Genomic DNA, 22,952 nt, shown 5'->3' on the forward strand with positions numbered 1-22,952 from the left:
TGTTGGGATTTTCTGACTTATGAACCAGAAAACGATATGCTTTACTATTGGTGGAGTATCCTATAAAAACACAATCAATGGTTATTGGTCCAATTTTTACCCTTTTGGGTTTAGGAATTTGTACCTTGGCTAAACACTCCCACACTTTGAAATATTTTAAACTAGGCTTTCTACCTTTCCATTGTTCATATGGAATGGACTTTGTTTTGCTATGGGGTACTCGGTTGAGTATTCGGCTTGCTGTAAGGATAGCTTCGCCCCACAAGTTTTGCGGTAAACCAGAACTTATTAATAAGGCATTCATCATTTCCTTCAACGTTCGATTCTTTCTTTCCGCAATTCCATTGGATTGTAGGGTGTATGGGGTAGTAGTTTGATGAATAATTCCATATTCTAAGCATATTTATTCAAAGGGAGATTCATACTCTCCACCCCTATCACTTCTAATCATTTTGATTTTCTTGTTCAGTTGTGTTTCGACTTCATTTTTGTATTGTTTAAATGCATTAATAGCTTCATCTTTGCTATTTAGTAAATACACATAGCAATATCGAGTGCTATCGTCAATAAAAGTTATAAAGTACTTTTTCCCACCGCGTGATGGTGTTGACTTCATATCACAAATGTCGGTATGAATTAAGTCTAAAGGATTGGAATTCCTTTCAATAAACTTATAAGGATGCTTAGCATACTTGGATTCAACACATACTTGACATTTGGACTTATTGCATTCAAACTTAGGAAGTATTTCCAAGTTAATCATTTTTCACAATGTTTTATAATTAACATGTCCCAAGAGTGCATGCCATAAACTATTTGACTCAAGTAAATAAGATGAAGGAGAAATTTTATTCATATCAACTGAGATTACATTGAGTTTGAAAAGGCCCTCTGTGAGGTAGCCCTTTCCAACATACATATCGTTTTTACTAACAACAACCTTATCAGAAACAAAAACACATTTAAATCCATTCTTGACTAGTAGTGAAGTTGAGACTAAGTTCTTCCGCATTTCTGGAACATGAAGGACATTCTTGAGCGTCACAATCTTTCCAGACGTCATCTTCAAGGCAATGTTGCCTATTCCCTCGATTTTGGCAGTAGCAGAATTGGCCATGAAGATTGTCTCATTGGGGCCAACTGCATCATAAGAAGAAAAGAATTCCTTGTTAGAACACACGTGGCGAGTAGCACCCGAGTCTATCCACCATTCTCGTGGGTTACCTACCAAGTTACATTCGGACAACATGGCACATAGATTATCCACTTCATTATTCATTTCAGCCATATTGGCTTGACCTTTTTTCTTCTCCTTATCCTTTGTCGGAGCACGACAGTCTGAAGCCATGTGTCCAATTTTGCCGCAATTGTAACAACTTCCTTTGAATTTCTTCTTGCTTGGAACATTCTTCCCTCCAGAAGCCCGCTTCCTTTTATTTGAACTTGTAGAGGCAGTTTCAACGATGTTATTGCTTGTTTGCCATTGGCCTTCTTCTCAGCAGATCTGTTGTCTTCCTTAATTCTAAGACGGACGATTAGATCTTCTAATGTCATTTCCTTACGTTTGTGCTTTAAGTAGTTTTTAAAATCCTTCCACGAAGGCGGCAATTTCTCAATAAAGGCCGCAACCTGGAAAGCTCCATTGACTACCATTCCTTCCGCAAGCAGATCATGTGTAATCACTTGAAGTTCCTGGAGCTGCAACATGACAGATTTATGATCTACCATTTTAAAGTCCAAGAACTTCGCAGCAACAAACTTTTTCAACCCAGCATCCTCGGTCTTATATTTCTTGTCCAAAGCACTCCATAATTTCTTAGACGTCTTACAGCCGCTATAGACATTACATAGACCATCATCCAGCCCATTGAGAATATAGTTTTTACATAGAAAATCAGAATGATTCGATGCCTCCGTCACGATGAAACGTTCGTTGTCCGGAGTCTCTTCTGGTAGAACAGGAACTTCCTCAGTAATAAATTTTTGCAAACTGAGGGTTGTTAAATAGAAGAACATTTTCTGTTGCCAGCGTTTAAAGTCTATGCCAGAAAACTTTCTGGGCTTTTCTGCCGCAGCCATCGCAGGGACAGTTGTGGTGCGACTGGAAGAGGCGACAGTCTTTGCACCAGAACCAGTAGCGTTCTCGACACTGATATCAGCCATTTTTCTGTTTGATAACAAAAGAGAACCAGAATCAATAAATAGAACACACAAAGTAATAACGTCGATGAAGTTTTTATATTCTTCTAATCGAACACACAAAGTAATAATCTCGATGAAGCTTTTATATCTTCGAATCGAGTAGATTACTGGAGTAGAAAATCCGAGGATTTTAGTCTCCAACCAGAACAGAATATTAGATGAAACAGAAGTATAATTAATTGAATTCTTTAAGTTTGTGATTCCGGTTAATCAAAATTGTAATATGGTTACATAAACTAAAGAACTGTGTGTTTATTTCGAGCCTACAGAAAACTGTGTTTCCTTAAAGAATTCAATCCCCTTATAGTTGCCAAAGGTTTGGATTAATTCTTCCAAGGATAGAACGAAATTCTATTATGTAATACCAGCAATGGAAATTGCAGAATTTCAGCGAACTTAACGAACGGTAGTAATCACACGACACTTACTGATTTTCGGTTTTGAAAAGAATGCAGTATGAGGGGAAAGGAAATTTGCGTTTTTCCAGAGAGCAAAAAATGTTTTCAGTTTTTCAGTGTGTAAAGAAATGAGGCGAAGCCTCTGAAAATTTTATAGCCTGTTATTTGATCTTGAACAGGTATGAAAGTGCCTGTTCGGTGAAGGAGATGACCGTTGGTCATCGTTATGTCCGTTGGAAAAAATAATTCCGCGAATTTAATAAATTAAGTTAAATTTCGCGTGAATTAATTAATATCCGGATTGGAAATATTAAGTAACGAAAATGGAAATAAAATAAATTTGGTCCAAAAAAATATCAATCCGAATCCGAGCCGAGCGACTACGACGGCGCGAGGGGTGGTCCTCTTCTCAACCCTTTATGAGCTAGAGAATGTGTTGCTTAATATAAGCACACACATAACACTTTCAACCACCAATGTGGAGAAGTGTTCACTTGAAAGGTTGTTTTTCCGAACTTTCATTTCTCTCCACTTTTGTTTCCCCTCCATTTTCCAATTCATACTTCACCTTTGAAGTCCCTCACTTAATGCATTTGTGGACTTTAAACTTAACAGTAATTTCTGCTTAGTTTTTAGTTGCTAAGATTAACTTTATTAATTTGGTGTAAATATTCCAGACGGGTAAGTATTTACTTTTGTAATTACCGCCGATCATGATGTCCCAATTCTTTTGTTGAAAAAAATAAGGAATGGAGAGGGTCATCTTTGGAGTAATATTTTTTCACAATCCGACATTGATTTTGAGGTCTCAATACGAGTACCAAACATCGAATAGAAAACCAAAAAATACAAATTCCTCAAAGAGTAATAAATAGGAGTATTATATGAAGTAAAATCGAATGAGTACAAAAATTCCATAAAGTAAAGGTAATGTCAATTTTAATACAGATGAATCCACCCAGGGCAGAATTTTTGCGAAGCCTTGCCTTGCGATTTGTTTTTCTTTTAGAGCGGGGGTTCAAACCCAGAAACTCGGGGTATTCCACTTTTTTAATCGAAGGGCAAAAATTAAATACAAGCAATTTGAGGGGCAAAAATTAAAAACCAGCGCCTTTGAAGGGAAATCCGCGAAAAAAATGAATATCAGTATGCTTTCTGAAATTAGGCCAGCCCACCAATTGTTAGGCCGTGATACTCTAGTTGTAATTGCAGGTTTGTCCGTCAAATAGACTGGTCTTAATTTTTGGTCCTTTAAAATCGAACTTATGCCTTGAGGGCATAAGTTTATTAAAGGCACTGTCATAAGTTGTGGATATTATGATGGATAATTTATGCCCCTCTAAAGATAAGTTTGATTTTGAAGGCCAAATATTAAAGACCTGCACAATATAGCGGCAGAAGTGCAAATGATCCTAGGTGCTCGTTCAGATCCACAACATTGATCCAAGACACAAACCTTGCGGGCAATTTGCACGAATGTCCCTATCTTGGGGTGGTCTTTAATTTTTGGAAAAATGACCTAATAATACTATTTAAGACTACATATTACAAAATATAAGAATACTTTTTCTTATTTACAAAATATAACAATTTAATTACAAAACATATTAGACCTGAAAAAATTAAAAGTCCACCCTCCCCCTTTTTTCCTATTCCCTGTTTTATATTGTTCAGATCCATCCCACCCTTCCCTTCCCCTTCACCTTGTTCAGATCCGTCCCACCCTTCCCTTCCCCTTCACCTTCTCCCTGTTCTATATTTCCTTTGAAACTCCACAGCCCCACCCTTCCCTTTCCCTCCCCCTTCTCCCTGTTCTATATTTCCTCCCAAACTCCACAGCCAACACCTTTCCCTTCCCTTTTTTTCCGTTCTCTGTTTCTATTATACAATTAAAGATCATCAACCAAATCAAAAGTCTTTAATAAAAATGGAGGGATTGGTATTTTTTTTCAGATCTGCGTTTTTTCAAAATTCTGTGTTCTTCAAAGATGCCGCCGGAGCGTGGTTTGAACTAGTTAATGTATTAATCTCTAGTTCTCCAATTGGTGCGAAGCGGAAAAACAAGGGAAATTTGTACGAAATTTTAAGCCCTACGCGAGATTTGAAGCGTGATTTTTTTTTTTCAAATTTTGAAGCGAGATTCAAATTTGTATTTAAGTTGTATGATAATTGTATACCGAGTTTGTATGAAAATTGTATATTGAGTTTCCTATGTTGGTGTTGTTATTGTTGTTGTATCAAATTTGTACGAAAACTATATTACAATGTTACTGTAGTTGTTTTCAATTTTAAAAAAGCTAACATGAACTTATACAAATTTACATAGCTATATACAAATTTCATATCCTTTTTATACAGTTTCCATATACGAAAAATGTGAGAATTCTAAGCTTTGAACATGATATACATATTTGATACAATTTTTATACACAAAATTTTGAGGCCAAATTTTTAAGTTTTGAACGAGATATACGCATTTCATATAGTTTCCATACACAATTTTGAGCAAAAATTTTCGTATATGTTTTGTAAAAAATTTATCGTTATGTTTTGTAAACTGAAAAGTATTGTCATATTTCGTAAATATACCCTATTCATACGTATATATACGTCAATCTCCCTTAATTTTTTTCCCCTCAAATGGTTGGTCTTTAATTTCTGTCCTTCGGCACTTTAAGTAACAAAAAAGCGAGAAAAGGACATAAAAGGTCCCTTAACTATGGGAGTAGGTTCAAAATAGTCCCTTAACTATGCACTTAACGGTTTTGGTCCTTTAAATTTGCCATAAGTTAACAAAAATGGTCCCTTAACTATGAGGGTTGGTTAAAAATAGTCCCTTAAGTATGCACATAACAACTTTGGTCCTTTAAGTTCACCAAAAGTTAACAGTTTTTTTCTCCGACAAAATATTCATCGAACTCTGTTTGTTAGATTTGACGAGAACTATAAATAAAAGGAAAAACTTAGCGAGAACTCACATCTAGAGGTACACATTATTAAAGAAACGGTCAAATGCCTCGGGACAAAATCGACGGACGTCAGTCGGTTTTAGGAAAAAATTGAGAAAAAACCTACAGACTTGATAATGTCAGAAAATAGTGTCTTGAAACATAAAGACCGACGGACTCTGTCAATTAAAACCGAGGGAATCCAAAGGCTAAATAAATACACTGGACTTTAGAAATAATTTAGAAATAGCAAAAACTAAAAAAGTTGTCACTGCCAAAAACAAGCGAAAAAATGATGGACGGAAACCGATGGATAAAATCGAGGGACGCTATTTTTTAATTTTTATTGTTTTTTACGAAAACCAACGGAAGTCCATCAGTTATTTTTGAGGAAAAATGTGCGAAAACTATTTTTTTTAAAAAAGAATCACTACACTGGAAGTATTTATTTTTCTCGAGTTTTCAGTAAAAACGAGTCTAGTGTATTTTACTTAGCGAATAGAATCCCTCGATTTTAACCGACAGAGTCCGTCGGTCTTTGTGTTCCGAGACACTATTTTCTGACATTATCAAGTCTGTAGGTTTTTCTTCAGTTTTTTCCTATTACCGACTAACGTCCGTCGGTTTTGTCCCGAGGTATTTGACCAATCTAGAGTTCTCGCTAATTTTTTCCTTTTTTTCATGGTTCTCGTCAAATCTAACAAACATAGTTCGATGAATATTTTGTCGAAACTAAAACTGTTAAGTTTTGGCGAACTTAAAAGACCAAAAATTTTTAACCAACCCTCATAGTTAAAGGATCATTCTTGTTAACTTGTGGCAAACTTAAAGGACCAAAACCGTTAAGTGCGTAGTTAAGGGACTATTTTGAACCTACTATCATAGTTAAGGGACCATTTTTGTCCTTTTCTCCAAAAAAGCGGTCGAAAATACCTCTGACATTGAAAAAAAAAATCGGCCTACTCTTATCTATGACCTAATTTCGCAAGGCAAACTTTACCTTTTCGGGCTAGTTATATAGAAACTTTGCCTCTTCTGACATAAATTCTGTAGAAATTAAGTTATCCGACATAACTCCATTTCTACAGAACTTATTCCGGACAAGGCAAAGTTTCTAACTTTCTATAAACTTATGCCGGATAACTTCAATTCTACAGAACTTATGCCGGATAAGATAAAGTTTCTATGTAACTTTGCCCGAAAAGACAAAGTTTTTATGTATTTTTTTTCCGACTCTGCTGGGGACCGAACCCAGAATCTCTGGTTTCGTAGACCAGCGAATAAGGATACTTTGGCCCATTTTTATTTCATTAAATGAGAAACTTGGGAAAAAATTAAAGACCAGCTATTTGAGGTGCAAAAATAAACGACCAGTCCGTATGAAGAGTAATCCGCGCAAAAACAATGATACCATGCAATTGCAGTCATGAATGAGCCCACAATAAGTAACTCGGCCTCCATTTTAGTTTATTTCACGGACTTTTGAAATCATAGATTTCGAACTTAATAAAAGTGAAATTTCATGACAGTGTTTTGAACTTTGTCCAAGATATTGTGATGGATGTGTGGTCATACCTAATTAGATAAGATTGAAAATGATCACATTCATCAAAAGGTGCAAGTACCACGCATTGTTATTATTATTTTTATATACATTTAACTACTTAATTTTCATTTTATTTTATTTAATATGATGATGATATTAAATGGTCACTTAATGAAGAAGTGCCGAATCATATAGCCCGACCCCAACTTGTTTGAGAGTGAGACATAATACTTGTTCTAGTTGTTCTAGTTTATTACTTACCATTTAATTTAAATTACTAATTAATTAATACTTATTAAACACTATTACCTATAATTACGTTTTAAGAAGATTAATTGTGTAAAATATCATGTACACGTCACCAAGTATACATCATGCACTTCATGCTTATCATATCCTAGCTATTTAAATTAAATTTGGTAACATAAGAATTTCTGATCAGACTGCTTTAAAGTCATTCTTCAGACTTATGTGAAACTAAACCAAATTGCTCTTTTTATTTTTTCTTCTTTTCTTTTACGCGGGAAAGATTTGAAGAATGAAGATTAAAGTGGAATCTCCGTTATCAGAGTTTTATGTGGAGATGAAAGAGACACACAAAGTGGGAGATTTGCTAAAGATAATAAAATGGATGTGGGGCAATGATGATTATTTTTCTCTTCACCATTCTTTTGCTGAATTGCAAAATCATAAGCAGTTGTTTTCTTACAACATTAGAGATGGCTCTGTTGGCACAGTTCAGTTTTTGCTGAATCCCCCTTTGATTAAATTTATGATCTATGGATTAACTTTAATTAGTTAGGAAATTAAATGGCTTGTGATCTTCTTCTTGTCTTGTTAAGAATCTTGAATTAGTTTGTTTATAAGAAGTACCAATTATGTGGTTTGCAATGATCATAGATGCATACCGGCTTCTAATTTGCTGCTTCTGCCTCCTTAATTTTTGCCTTGTTAGTTGTTACTATCCAAAACAAAAACCACAAAAAAAAAAAAAAAATGCTCACACCGACTCATCGCATTAAATTACTTAATCATAGTTTTAACTATCATGAGCAGAATTGATGGCTAATATGCTGATACAACACGTACAGTTGATAACGAATTCTATAAGATCGTTGTTTGGTGATGAGTTATGACTATGTTGTATTTTGATGATGTAACAAACGTGTTCGAGGAACCATATATGCTTTTAGAGGAACCAGATGGGAACATGTTCTCTAGCCGTTGCAGGGTCAACTATACAAGCTGATGACACTATACCGACTGGCAGCAGTGCAGTAGCACAGCTGCAGGTTGCTAGTGGACAATACAAATGAAATGTCCCTTTCATATCAACACTTGCTCCACCTATATAAAAACATGTTACAAGTGAAAACCTAACACTTGCAAATCTGAAAATTACTCTCTTCTCAAGTGTTAGCCGCAGCATCTCAAGTGCTCTCAAGAACAAAGCTGCAACAAACAGAAGGACTAGTTCCAATCACTGAAGATGTCTTAAGTCCTTAGGTTTGTTGAGTCTTTGTCATTTGTTCCTTATCTTGTATACCTACATATCTTTTAAGAAGTGTAATAGTAGGACAGATTATCAACCATTCTGAGTTTGTTTACTTGGTTAGAGTTAGTCAAGGTGTGTTCTTTGCAATCGAGTTGTTGTAAAGGTCTGAAGTTGCTCGTTTATAGTGAAGTTTGAGCGTCGTGATTTTTAATACCTTGAGCAAGGAGTTTTTTACGTAAATATCTTCTGTTATTTACTTTTTGTCGTACTCAAGGGAACAGATAGAGAACCTGGTTCTCTATACTATTTGGTGGACTCTTATATTCTATCAATTGGCATCAGAGCAGGTTCTTTCTATAAGGTTAACACCTAGAAAAGATCTTTCTCATGGCTACTCCACTAAACCTAGAGGAAGGACAGTCTAGCACAAGGCTACCAAGATTCAATGGAAAGTATTATGGGTGGTGGAAAGAAAGGATGCATGACTTCATCATGGCTAAGGACTCTGAGTTATAGGACATCATCTGTGATGGTCCTCATATTCCTATGAAGACAGATCTGGCTGGTTTTATAACATATCCAAAAATGAGTAAGGAGTATACTGAGGTTGACTGAAAGGTTGTAGAAAAGAATTAGAAAGCAAAGAAAATTCTTGTTTACGGTATTGGACCTGACGAGTACAATCATATCTCGTCTTGTGAATCTGCAAAAGAAATCTGGGATACTCTTCAAACTGCTCATGAGGGAACAAGTCAGGTAAAACAGTCCAAAATAGACATGCTTACCACAGAGTATCAACTTTTTAAGATAAAGGATGGTGAGTCCATTCAGGATATCCATACCAGGTTCATCTCCATAAACAATGAACTTCATTCCCTTGGTGAAACCATTCCAACAAACAAACTTGTGCGTAAAATACTCAATGTATTGCCTAGCTCTTGGGAAAGCAAAGTTAATGCTATCTCTGAAGTCAAGGACTTGAAAACACTGACCATGGATGAGCTAATTGGAAATCTTAAAACCTATTAGTTAAAAAGACAACAGGATCTGGAAAAGAGGGAGCCAATAAAAGAGAAGATTCTGGTTCTCAAGGCTGCTGCTAAAAGTCAGTTTAGTGATGATGAATCTGACATGGCTTATCTCACTAGAAGATTTCAAAAAATGGTTCGGAAATATGGTGGGTTCCAAAGGAAAGGAAACACAAGCAAAATTTCCAAAGGAAATGACCGCTGCCACAAGTGTGGGAAACCTGGACATTTCATCAAAGAGTGTCCTCTCCACAAGCAGGACTATTACAAGAACACGCTGAAAAAGCAGCAAAGAGGAACCTGTTTCCTGATAGAAAATTCAAAAGAAGAGAAGCAGCTGACAACTTGGTGTAGGGCTGTTCACGGTTTTGGTTAAAACCAAAATCAAACTGAAAATTTAACCAAACCGACATTTGGTTTGGTTTGGTTTGATTTGGTTTTAAATTTTAAAAACCAATAATATTTGGTTTGGTTATGGTTCTATTAAAAAATAACCGAATAAATAACCGAACCAAACCGATAAATTATATACATAAATTTTATAATTATTTATATGCATAATATTAGTTTTTCATAAATAATTATAAATATTTTATACCTTTTAATTATTAATTTGATTTTTGGTCTACTTATTTCACATGATTGTTTAAGGCCCATGTTTTTAAGAGTATGTCAAAGCCCATGTCTTTAAGTCTTTTAACTCTTTAAGTGTTAAGTGTAAACCTACTAACAGAAGCTCACGTTATAGTCTAATGTCTTTAACTTAAATTTTTAGCCTTTCTTTGTCAGCCATTTGATTTTAGGTTGTTGCTTCTTCTTTTTTCCGAATTTATACTTTTCTTTTTTCTTGTCTGAATGGGTCCGAAACTTCTAATATTTTTCATATGAAAAGGACAGAGGTTGTAGATTTGGAGGTTCCTATAGAAGATACTTCAGTAACATCAGCATTTGCTGCAACTCAAGCACATGATAATGCCCTAATACTTCTTTCGTGGGTAATCCTCCTAAAAAGCAGAAAAGAACAACTCCTTGTAGTCGAGACCCTAGCCTTGGGGATAATGATAGAAAAACATCTGAAGTTTGGGATCATTACACACAATTTTTTTTAATAAAATGGGAGAATTGAAGGCAAAATGCAAGTATTGCCCCAAAGTTTGGGATCATTACACAAAGTTTTTTTATTTCATATATTTTAATTTTAATTTTAGGTAGTCTTTATGTTTAATTAATATGTATGTTTGTAACAACAACTAAAAGCTCATATGCTCTACTTTATTTCTTGGTATGTGTATTAAGATGACAAAAATGGTGCAGCCACTACTAAGTTAATTTTTAGCTCTATATGTAATAGTTTAGCAACTTTGGATAACTTGAGTATTACACTATCACTAATAGTGAAAATGTTTCCATGATGTATATCGTTCAACCTTAAACTATAAATAAAAGTTATCATTTGGATAAAAAAAAGATATGTCTTTTTCAACTTTTTAATGTTTTACTGATAAGCCTCGTGGCTGCTAGTCATAAACCGAAAAATCGAACCAAACCAAACCAACCCGACAATAACCAAACCGGTGGTTATTATTTTATTTGGTTTGGTTATGGTTTTAGATATTTAAAAACTGGCTAAATTGGTTTGGTTATGGTTTTAATCAATAACCGACCCAAACCGAACCATGAACACTCCTAACTTGGTGGAACAAGCTCTGTGTCACGACCCAACCAGAGGGTCATGACGGGCACCCAGAGCTAACCTACCGAGCACCTTTGAACATACATCTCATAATCATTTCTAGGTGGACCATAAAGATAACTCATGGGCGCCATACTCTGTAAGAGCGTATATCACCAGATAATAACACACCTCTATATAATCATCACAACTATTCCCATAAACATAAGCCAACAAGGTTGCCAAATTATTATACAACAATATGACTGATAAGGTCATGGAACATCTAGCTACATACATCTGTCTACAAGCCTCTATAGAATACAGGAATCCATAAAGATGGGGAAGGACTCCGCCATGCCCAAGTATATACACAAAAGAGTAATACCAATAAACTGCAGCTCCGAAGCAAATAGAGCGCTTCTGAGACTCCGCTGATGAAGCTCCTAAGGGTCTGATCCGTCTCCCTGTCTACCTGCGAGCATGAGCGCAGCGTCCGCAACAAAAAGGACATCAGTACGAATAATGTACTAAGTATGTAAGACATGAATAACAACATAATAAGAGATATGGATAACATAAGATAAAGAGATAACTTGTACATCTTATTGCCTCTTAAGGCGGATACCATGCATGTTTAGCCTTTAAAAAAACATTTTTCAAACATATATAACATAATAGCACTGCGGAACGTGCAGCCCGATCCATAAATAAATTATATTGCTACGGAACGTGCAGCCCGATCCATATATCATATCATCATTATATATGTTGTCGCGGAACGAACGACCCGATCCATACCCATATATCCCGCGTCTGGGACGATATCATAATATACCAACTGATCAGGTAGTTATGCGCATATAACGTCTCACCCTTTTCCCATATCCCATATATACATATATAATATAAGTAACATGCATGAGGGCCCAAATAAAAGCTACTACTTTATCGGAGTGACGTAAGGTCGGTAACCTCCGATTTATATTATGGAACAATCATCGTCGCTATATCTCACCTTGAAGGAACAAGTAACTTAAGGTGAGATCAACAACAATGAATAAAATCAAGAAAATCATGAAATACACTCTATAATCCCATAAAAGCATCAAAACCATAAGTTTTGGAATTTCTATAAATGGGATCATCATCATCATCATTATCATCATAGAAAACATCTATCTTTAGCATCATAAGAACTTTGAGAATCATGAACTTCTAGTTTTTTAGGAATAGGGATATTATGGAAAACATGTATGGGTTCATAAAGACGAGAATCATGCCTTTAGAAAGAAAGGGACAGCCTTAACATACCTTTTTGGTCTCCTTAAGTACTTAACGCTTATCCTCCCAAGCTCGTAAATCTACATTCAAGAGAATTCATATTATTGTTAGGCTTATCTTTGTATGCTTATCTTAAGCCTTCAAATTAAATCCTTTTAGAATCTGTCGAAATCCGGGCAGCATCTCCCCTGTTCTATCCCTAGCCCAAAATCACAATACCAACAACCAACAACAACAAAAACACTAACATCAACAACATCATTATCAATACCAGAATATTCCATAAAACATCCCACATGATGTTTATCCGATTTCTCAAACAACAAATTCATTATACGACTATTTAATAGCTTTATCTCCGTAAATAAACCTATATCAATATCAATAAGGAGAGATTCACATCTTGTTCCCACTAGAACCGCAATATCTTTAATATTCACCTTGAATCCAAGTCAAGATTAACCGCAATACGATACTATGATCACAACTATACGCTATCCGGACCTAATTCCCTAGATTATACTTGATATGGGCTAAAATTTATGGGTGGAAGTTGGGGGAATATTCCATAGAGTTTAGGATGTTTTGAGGGGTTATTGGATGAAAATAAGGGGTAAACCCCCCTTTATATAGTGTTTTAGAGTCGGTTTGCACCGACCTAAATTTTGCTTTGCGTGTTCGCACCACCTTGGGGCGCGTTCGCGCTGAGTTTCCCTGCTCCTCTACGCGTTCGCGCCACATCTAGGCGCGTTCGCGCAGGGTTAATCTCTGCTCTGACAGTCTATCTTGAAATGTTCATAATGTTTGATTCCGATGTCGGATCGACGCGCGGTTTGTTGCGTTGGAAACTAGACTTCCCAAGCTTCAATTTAGGCTTGTGTTTCGCTTCAAAACTCCTAATATACTAGGATCTATTCCTTTCTAAAGTTAGACCAAAATTATCGTACAAACCTTGCCTATCTTTTCTCCAAAGTTCCAACAAACTTAATTTCCTTAATTCACTTGTTCTCCAATCCTTCCATAACTTATTACATGAACTCAAACCATCATAATCATAAGATAGGTGCATATAATCTCACATATCCTAGAAAATAACTCCAGTGTTTACAATTGAACAACTAACGCCTAACGGATCTCAGCGTACAAAACTACGAGGTGTAACACTCTGGCTGCCTGGATAGACCCCTCCAGTGAATCTGAAGATGAAGATGATCAAGGAGATGCTTCTATTATGGCTGTTGACGATGGACCTTCAAAATATGAGTCAATATTTGCACTTATGGCCAAATCTGACGATGGTGATGACAATGAAGATGAGGTAAACTTTCTTGAAGTTCATGAAAACTTAAAAAATTACTCTAAAAAAAAGTTGATGTCATTAGCTAATGTATTAATTGATGTATACCACAGTCTCATAAAAGAAAAATATGTTTTAACTGAAGAATTATGTGAAATAGAACAAGAGAGAAATGACATTGTAGACACTATCACAAATTTGAAGGAACAGTTGATGAAGTGTCTAGTAGAAACTCTTGGTTAAAAAATCAAGTTAAAAGATGGATGGATACCCCCACTAGAGCAAAGGAAACAGCTAGTGAGATTTAGTTTGAGCTTGAAAATCAACTTAAAAGGGCCAAATGAATCTCATTACCAAGCTTGAAAGAAATAAACGGCTTTAAGAGAACTTAAAGAATGTGAAACATAATCTAGATAAGTCGCTTCACTAGATCTGGTCCTCTATGTGGTTGTGCCTATGTACAAGAACAACACAGGAGGTAGGGAAGGTATTGGCTTTCAAAAATCCAAATCTCCTTATAATCCTCATAGAAAGTATGTTACTACTTCTGAAAACTGGTTATGCACCCACTGTGGTCAAACAGATCATTACAAAAATGCATGCAGAACCAAAATTCAAGTTCTTGAGAAAAATAAGAAACTTATTGCAAAGGAATCTAGAACAAAAGGACCTGGTTCCTGAAAAAGAAAAGCTGGATTACCTGGATGGACTAAAAGGAGTCCGATTCACCTCTTTTATTATCTCAAGGGACACAAACTGGCTTGGGTTCCTAAATCTAATCAATAACTCTGTTTGCAGGCTAGAGTGAGCGGAAGCAATCAAAAATGGTACATGGATAGTGGCTGCTCAAAACATATGACTGAAAATATGCAGAATTTTCTCTCACTCAAGGCCTTTCAAGGTTGGAGTGTATCGTTTGGAAATGGAAAGAAAGATTGTATTCTTGGCATTAGAAAAATTGGCAAGACACAGTCGCATGCTATTGAAAACGTGTACTATGTGGATGGCTTGAAATACAACTTGCTGAGTGTCTCTCAAATATGTGATAGAGGAAATGAAGTGAATTCTCATACAGTTCCTACACTGTCACCAACATCAAATATGGAGAAGTGGTCCTGATAGCAAGAAGATACAAGAACATCTATGTGACAGATTTTGATTCTCTAAATGGAAATGATCTGACATGCCTCAGTACTCTTGATGATGACACTGACCTATGGCACAGACGCTTGGGGCATGCAAGCTTCACACTACTGAACAAATTGATTGTGAAGGACCTGGTTTTTGTGGGCTGCTAAAAATGAATTTCCCTGATCACATGTGTAATGTTTACATAAAAGGAAAGCAGGTCAGATCCTCCTTCAAACCAAAGAAAGCGACAACAACCTCGAGGCCACTTGAACTTCTTCATATGGACCTTTGTGGGCCAATAAGAATTTCAAGTATAGGCGGAAAGAGGTACATTTTTATCATTGTTGATGACTTCTCATGATTTACTTGGACCTTGTTTCTGAGAACCAAAGATGAAATCTTTGGTGTCTTCGTTGCATTTGTGAAACAAACTCAAGTGAAACTTGGGAATCAGATTGTCAGTATCAGATCTGACTATGGTACTGAGTTTGAAAATGCAAAGTTTGATGAATTATGTGCTGAAAATGGCATAAGCCATAGTTTTTCTGCACCAAGGACACCTCAGGTAAATGGCATTGTTGAGAGGAAGAACAAAACTCTTGAAGATATGTCTAGAACAATGCTAATAGCCAGTGGTGTTCCTAAAAGTTTTTGGGCTGAAGTTGTTACCACCGCCTGTCACTTGATAAATAGGTGCATGATCAGGTCCCTGCTTGATAAAACTCCCTATGAATTACTCAATGGGAAAAAACCCAAGCTGACTTACCTAAGAGCTTTTGGTTGCAAATGCTTTGTTCTTAATAATGGTAAGGAAGCTTTAGGCAAGTTTGATTCAAAAAACGATGAGGAAATTTTTCTTGGTTACTCTTCACACAGTAAGGCTTACAAAGTCTACAATAACAGAACTCAGTGTATTGAAGAAAGTGTGTATGTGATCTTTGATGAATCAAACAACTTGGATGATAAAGAAACACAGGATGATGAAGCAGAAGATGGGAAAATTTCATGATGAGGCGATTAAACTTCCAAATAGAAAGGCTGATTTGATGAGTCAACTGAAACAGGATGATGAAAATGGCGAAAAACCTTATTCTTCCATTACTCCTCATGAAACTGAACATCAAGTAGATAATGTTGTATCAGGTACTCCTAAGGCTGAACAAATCAATCTTGAAGGTCAGGCCTCTGATGAAAAAGATGACGGTGCTACCACAGAGGAACCACGTCCCACAAATCCTCAAAACATTGGCCAACCCGAGGTACAAGTCTCAAACTGGAAGCACAAGGGATATCATTCACTTCAAAATGTGATCATTCCCTTAGACTCTGTATTTAAACTAGATCTAGGGCAAGAAATATGTTTTCCTTCTCAACCTTCCTATCTCAAATTGAACCTAAAAATATTAAGGAAGCATTGAAAAATGCTGCCTGGATAACTACTATGCAAGAATAACTTCATCAATTTGAGAGGAACAAAGTATGGCACCTGGTTCCTAGACCTTTAGAAAGAATTTTGATAGGAACCAGGTGGGTGTTTCGCAACAAACTTGATGAACTTAGGAACACTACATGAAACGAGGCAAGGTTGGTGATTTAAGGTTATAATCAATAAGAAAGGATAGACTATGATGAGACTTTTGCTCCTATTGCAAGAATGGAAGCGATCAAAATTCTTATTGCTTTTGCATCTTATATGCAATTCAAATTGTTCCAAATGGATGTTAAAAGTGTCTTCTTAAATGGTTATTTGAAAGAGGAAATCTTTGTCAAGCATCCTCCTAGTTTTGAAAATTATGATCATCCTGAGCATTTTTATAAGCTTGACAAAGTCTTAATGGTTTAAAGCAGGCACCTCGAGCATGGTATGAGATATTGTCAAAATTCCTTCTTGAAAACGGCTTCACAAGAGGGAAGATTAACAACACCTTATTTTTGAAGAAAAGAGGCAGAAACCTGTTGATTGTGCAAGTGTATATTGATGATATCATTTTTAGTGCCACAAATGATTCTCTATGTGAAGTATTTGCAACGCTCATGGGAAGTGAGTTTGAAATGAGCATGATGGGTGAATTAAACTTCTTTCTTGGGCTGCAGATCAAGCAAACTCCAAGAGGCACCATGACTACTCAACAAAAGTACATCAAAGAGCTGCTGAAGAGGTTTGACATGGAAAATGCTAAGACCATTGATACTCCTATAGCCACTGCCACTAGGCTAGACATGGTAAACCCGGTTCTCTTGTGAATGAAACTATGTATAGGGGCATTATCAGTTCATTACTCTACCTGACTGCAAGCAAACCTGACATTGTATTTAGTGTTGGTATGTGTGAAATATTTCAATCAAGTCCAAAGGAATCTCATTTGAAGGCTGCCAAAAGAATTTTGAGGTATCTCAAGGGGACTCTGAACCTAGCCCTCTTCTATCCTTCAGGAGATAATTTTGATTTGGTTAGTTATATTGGTGTTGATTATGCTGAATATCTGGTGGACAGGAAGAGCACCTCTGGGATGACTCATTTTCTGGGATCATGCTTGATCTCATGGGGTACAAAGAAACAACATTATATGGCTCTTTCAACTGCAGAAGCTGAATATGTAGCTGTTGCCTCTTGCTGTGCTCAATTGCTTTGGATCAAACAATAACTGGAGGATTTTGGAGTGTTCACAGATTGTGTTCCATTGTTGTGTGACAATACAAGTGCACTCAAAATGGCAAAGAATCTAGAACAACAAAAGATAACCAAGCACATTGATGTTAAACACCATTTCCTGAGGGACAATGTAGAAAAAGGTTTGATCTGTATAAAGTTTTGACAAATAGAGGACCACGTAGAAAACATCTTCACCAAAGCACTGAGCAGAGAACACTTCAAAAGAAATCGGTTGGAGTTAGGATTGATCAAGATCAACTAATTATTCTCCTACAAATCCCTCAATTATTGGCAATGATTGGAGATAAAGTATGTGCTGAAAATACATTTTGGTGACATCTAACTCATTTCTATACTATTACAGGTATGCACACATGGAAATATCAAGACAAAACAAGCATGAGTGATATTGCATTCCTCAAATACTTTGCCTTCATGTTAAAAAATTGCCAAGTAACCTGGTTCATGTGACTCAGGTTAGTAGTTTCTTTAGTACTTATGTGTTTTAAACATCTAAAGTGACACGTTATTAAAATGTTTCCCTCCTGTAACTCCTAAATCCTATCATAATCGTCATAATGCTTCTTATTCAGTCTGAGAAATGAGGACCAGGTGTATCGTATAACCTTTTATCTCACACCCAATCAGAATCGGTTGCTTCTCTCCTTTCTTAGAACCAAATCATTTAACCATAAATTCCTCTTTACTCCCAAATACAAAATCTTATTTCACTCTCTTAAAAACCAAAACTCTCACCGTCATTCTGTTCAAATAAGTTTGTTAAAATATCATCTTCCGTAGCACACTCCACCCAAAATTCAACCATGTCTCACTCCGAATCAACATCTCCAAACTCTCCTAAACCAAACCCACTGTTTCATCTCCATAATCTCCCAATCCCTTTGAATCAAACCCTTCAAACTCACCCCTAAAATCTCTAATCTCCACTCCAGTCTCACCTATAATGTCTTCTCCTTCCGATCTTCCAAGGAATCGAAAAAATCAAACCCCCAAGAAGTTCATCCCAGAGCCACTATCTACCTCTCCTCAAAGAAATCCTTAATAAATAATAGTGCACAGACCATCTCAGTGTCACAATTGCTGGGTGACACTATTGAACTTGAGGAAAAGAATAAGGATCCTGAAGTGTCTAGTCAAAAACAGACTCCAATTGATGCAGAGGTTGAACAATCGAGATTGGGTGAACAGGGTGCACAGCCAAGTTCTTCGGGTGGTGTTGAAGAGGAAAAAGGAAAGGTTGATGAAACTGATCTTGGATCAAGTAATACTGCTCCTTTAGTTGGTAAATCGCATGAGATATCAGACAAAAGACATTCTGAGTCCTCTGTCAACCATATGTTTAATGGATTTCTGGGTAAGGGAGAAAAGGGGAAGGGTAGTATTTTAGAAAGTGAGGTTGTTAAAGTTGTGCCTGGGTTCATAGAGGCCATAGATAAATTGAAGATTGGGAAAACTGCTGCGGGAACAGATGCCTCCACTCTGGGAAATCTGTTGGTAAATTAACAATAAGAGAAATAGCTGAGGGAATGGGTCCCTCAACTCACGGAGAATCTGAATTCCCTGTTTTAAAGACCGTCCATGTGTGGGATGGGATACCAGGTTCCATGAAAGACACCGACCCCCAATGTGTGTCAACAATTACTGTGCCCTAGGAGATCTTCCTATAAGCAAGGAACCTGGTTCTGTTACTTCCTCTGAGGTTGTTGATGCTGCTGATGATGAATTAGCATTGGATCTTGTGTTCAAGAAAAGGGTCAAGCCCTCACCTAAGGTTAGAATGACTAGGCAAAAACATGCTGCCAAGAAGGGGCCTACCACTAGGCAAAAATTAAATGCCCAATTGGATTCTGTACTAAAGGCAAACAAGAAGAAAAACTTAACAAAAAGGATACGTCTGGTCAAAAGAGCATTGGTAAATGAGGATGAGGAGCCTCAGTCCATGTGGTAAAGGTGGATGAAGAAGAAAAGGAATAGGAGGACACTCCACTTGAGAGGAGGACCTCTAAAAAAAAAGAGGTTGAGGAAAGGTAAGTCAGCAGTGGTTGCTAAGGAAACTAGTGTTGTTGTTGAAAACAGTGAGGAAAAGAAATAAAAGTCCTACCTTCTCATGAAGAGGAAGGAAAGTACTGAAGGTGAGCAACCTAGTTCCTCATCTAAGAAACAGAAAACAAAATTGAGCGAATGGGAAAGAAGAGAAATATTGAAAACGCAAAAGTTCTTAATGGCAGAGTATTTGATCCAGAGATAGCCGAGAAAGCTGGGATGGGGGAACTTCTGGAAATGGTTGAATTCCAAAAATGGAGTCATCTTTTTCAACCTCTAGTTGCTAGTTTGTTTGAAGATGAAGTGATCTAGTTCTACACTAACTTGCTTGTCACTGATGAAACCTTATTCGCAAGTGTGAATGGGATAGACTTCAGTTTGGATGAATACGTACTTGGAAAAATCCTTGGGGTTTCCACTGAAGGCGTGAACAGAGTCAAACAAAATATTCACCTCAGTGGAGTTCTTGAACCTCATTGCAAAATAGGAGGGAACCATTTCAGGAGAACGGGTCTACAAGGAACAGCTCAAGCCTGAGTACCAGCTACTCTTCGAACTGGTCAACAAAGTCCGGCTGCCCTTGGCTGAAAGAAAGTCGATGGCTGCCATTCCTGACCTATATCTCATTAAATCCTTGACCACCTTCACCCCAATTAGCTTGCCTGCTCTGATGATTGAGCACATAACAAAGGTGGTCAATGTTAAGGATGGTAGGCATGGACTGGCCTATGGTTTATTTCTCTTTAAGGTGTTTGAGCATTTTAAGATCAAGGATAGAAAAGTGACAATAGGGACCAGGAAGCAGATGTTCACTCAGAAAACTCTTGAGGAGTGTGATTGTGTCCCCAAGAAGGAAGGAGTTGGGAGCAACTCGACAATCTCAAGACTGATTAAGGCCCAGGAAAGGGCAACTTAGGAAATTACCAAGCTAAGGGCTGAAAATGCAATCTTGAAGACTGAGATTCAGAAGTGTGCAATGAGAGGGGAGGAACTAGGTATCGTTGGGCCGCTGAAAGAAGAAAATACTCAGCTCAACGCTAAAGTGGAAAAACTAAAGGCAAAGGTGGAGGAACTGACCGGGCAACTGGTCCAAGACCAGCGAGCTGCAAATGATAGGATCAATAAGCTTCTTAAGAGGATCTCTTCTTAGCCGTCCAGTTCCCTCTTCCTATGACCTCCTCTTAAATCCCCTGCTTTCGTATTCTCTTAACCATTCTTTTGAATCCTTTTTTTATGACTGTGGTACTACTGGCTGTTTAATTATCATATTTTGTACTCTTGAACTACTAATTTGTTTTTGTTGTAATCAAATTGGGCATTCTCTATAATCTATGCAATGATATTTAACTTGTTTGTTTGTGTTTTGCTCATATTAGTGTTGCCCCAATAGCCATGAGTTAAAGTTACTGTTTTTATTTGCTCATGCCACTCTTACTCTTTTCAATTATGCCAAAGGGGGAAAGTAATTCAGAGGGGGTCAATTACGGTTGATACAATGCTGAAAAGTTGTTGATTATGTTGAAAGACAGGTCTGATTCTCAAGAGAACAAGTGGGGATTTGGTTCTCAGAGGGAATATCGATTATGAGTTTGTCATCATCCAAAAAGGGATAGATAAGTCATGACTATGTTGTATTTTGATGATTTAACAAACGTGTTCGAGGAACCAGATATGCTTTTAGAAGAACCAGATGGGATCAGGTTCTCTAGCTGTTGCAGGGTTAACTCTACAGCTGTAAATTTGTTGACACTGTACCGACTGGCAGCAGTACAACAACACAGCTACAGGTTGCTCGTGGACAATACAAATGAAATGTCCCTTTCATATCAACACTTGCTCCACCTATATAAAGCAAATATTACAAGTGAAAACCTAACACTTGCAAATCTGAAAATTACTATCTTCTCAAGTGCTAGCCGCAGCATCTCAAATGCTCTCAAGAACAAAAGCTGCAACAAGCAGAAGGACCAGTTCCCAATCACTGAAGATGTCTTAAGTCCTTAGGTTTGTTGAGTCTTTGTCATTTGTTCCTTATCTTGTATTCCTACACAACTTTTAAGAAGTGTAATAGTAGGACAGATTATCAACCATTCTGAGTTTGTTCACTTGGCTAGAGTTAGTCAAAGCGTGTTCTTTGCAATAGAGGTATTGTAAAGGGGAGGGATTAAGAGTTTAATTCCTAGGTTACAATATGCTATAATCTGAAGGTTCTCGTTTATAATGAAGTTTGAGCAAATCTTACTACTGTGGGTCGTGGTTTTTAATCCCTTAAGCAAGGAATTTTTCATGTAAATATCTTGTGTTATTTACTTTCTGTCGTACTAAAAGCAATAGATAGAGAACCTAGTTCTTTATACTGTTTGGTGGACTCTTATATTCTATCATTCAACAACTTTATTTTGACTAGAAACTAGGAAGGAAGAGAAAGAAGAGAAAAAAACTTTGTCCATATCCCAGTTCAAACGAACATAGTAAAATTTTTGATAAGATTAACCCTCGTTTGGATGGTTGTTTCCCCGTGGTTAATTAATGTATGGTTTTTTATGAAATCATGTTTGTATCCATTATTCTTGTGTTGTAAATCCGTTGTAATTATGTGGTTATATAAGAATGAAAAAGCTCAACTTTTGTAACCACGGATTTGGTGATTTTTGCGTGGTTACGTATTTCACTTCTCGATTATACCCCCACCCTCACCCTACCACCTGCCCCCACCCTACCCTACCCCTTTGCCACCCATCCCACCCTACCACCCACTACCCCACCCTCATCCCACAACCACCCACCTCACACCACTCGCTCCTCCACCGCCCCCACCAGACACCCCTACCCACCACCTACTTATTTTTAAAAGTTCCTATTTTATCCTTTACCTGAGTTTTATTGATATATGTAAATTTCTAATTAAGAGTTAAGGATATTTTAGTAAACTTACAAGTTATTATACAGTAACATACAGTCAAACTAAACAATCCAAATGTTGTTACACCATAACAAACGATACAGTCTATCAAAACATTGTGTTCATTAATACAGTATAATACAATACAACACTATAATGTACCATACCATATTATACATTAATGAACCACGGGAAACAACCATCCAAACAGAGTACACGCCTCAGATTTAATTTTTGCAAACTCTAATTCGAGGCTAGGTAGTGTATTCAAATCTATAATGTACTAGAAAACTTGCCCGCGCTTCGCGCGATTTTTAAATAAAATTTTAAAA

The 22,952-nt window shown here is 36.8% G+C and overlaps 2 protein-coding genes across 2 annotated transcripts; one reads left to right on the forward strand and one right to left on the reverse strand.

The window, feature by feature from the left end:
• Positions 1 to 1,275: 1,275 nt before the first annotated feature.
• Positions 1,276 to 2,163, reverse strand: LOC132608204 (uncharacterized). Its single transcript, XM_060322266.1, has one exon. The coding sequence runs from the start codon at positions 2,161 to 2,163 to the stop codon at positions 1,276 to 1,278; it is 888 nt and encodes a 295-aa protein (XP_060178249.1).
• Positions 2,164 to 8,296: 6,133 nt separating this feature from the next.
• LOC132608205 (uncharacterized) lies at positions 8,297 to 14,989 on the forward strand. Its single transcript, XM_060322267.1, has 6 exons — positions 8,297 to 8,386; positions 8,864 to 8,950; positions 9,226 to 9,345; positions 9,619 to 9,982; positions 13,713 to 13,891; positions 14,669 to 14,989. The coding sequence occupies exons 1-6, from the start codon at positions 8,297 to 8,299 to the stop codon at positions 14,987 to 14,989; spliced, it is 1,161 nt and encodes a 386-aa protein (XP_060178250.1).
• Positions 14,990 to 22,952: the final 7,963 nt, after the last annotated feature.

The sequence above is a fragment of the Lycium barbarum genome, chromosome 8, assembly GCF_019175385.1.
Source record: "Lycium barbarum isolate Lr01 chromosome 8, ASM1917538v2, whole genome shotgun sequence".
Lineage (NCBI taxonomy): Eukaryota > Viridiplantae > Streptophyta > Magnoliopsida > Solanales > Solanaceae > Lycium > Lycium barbarum.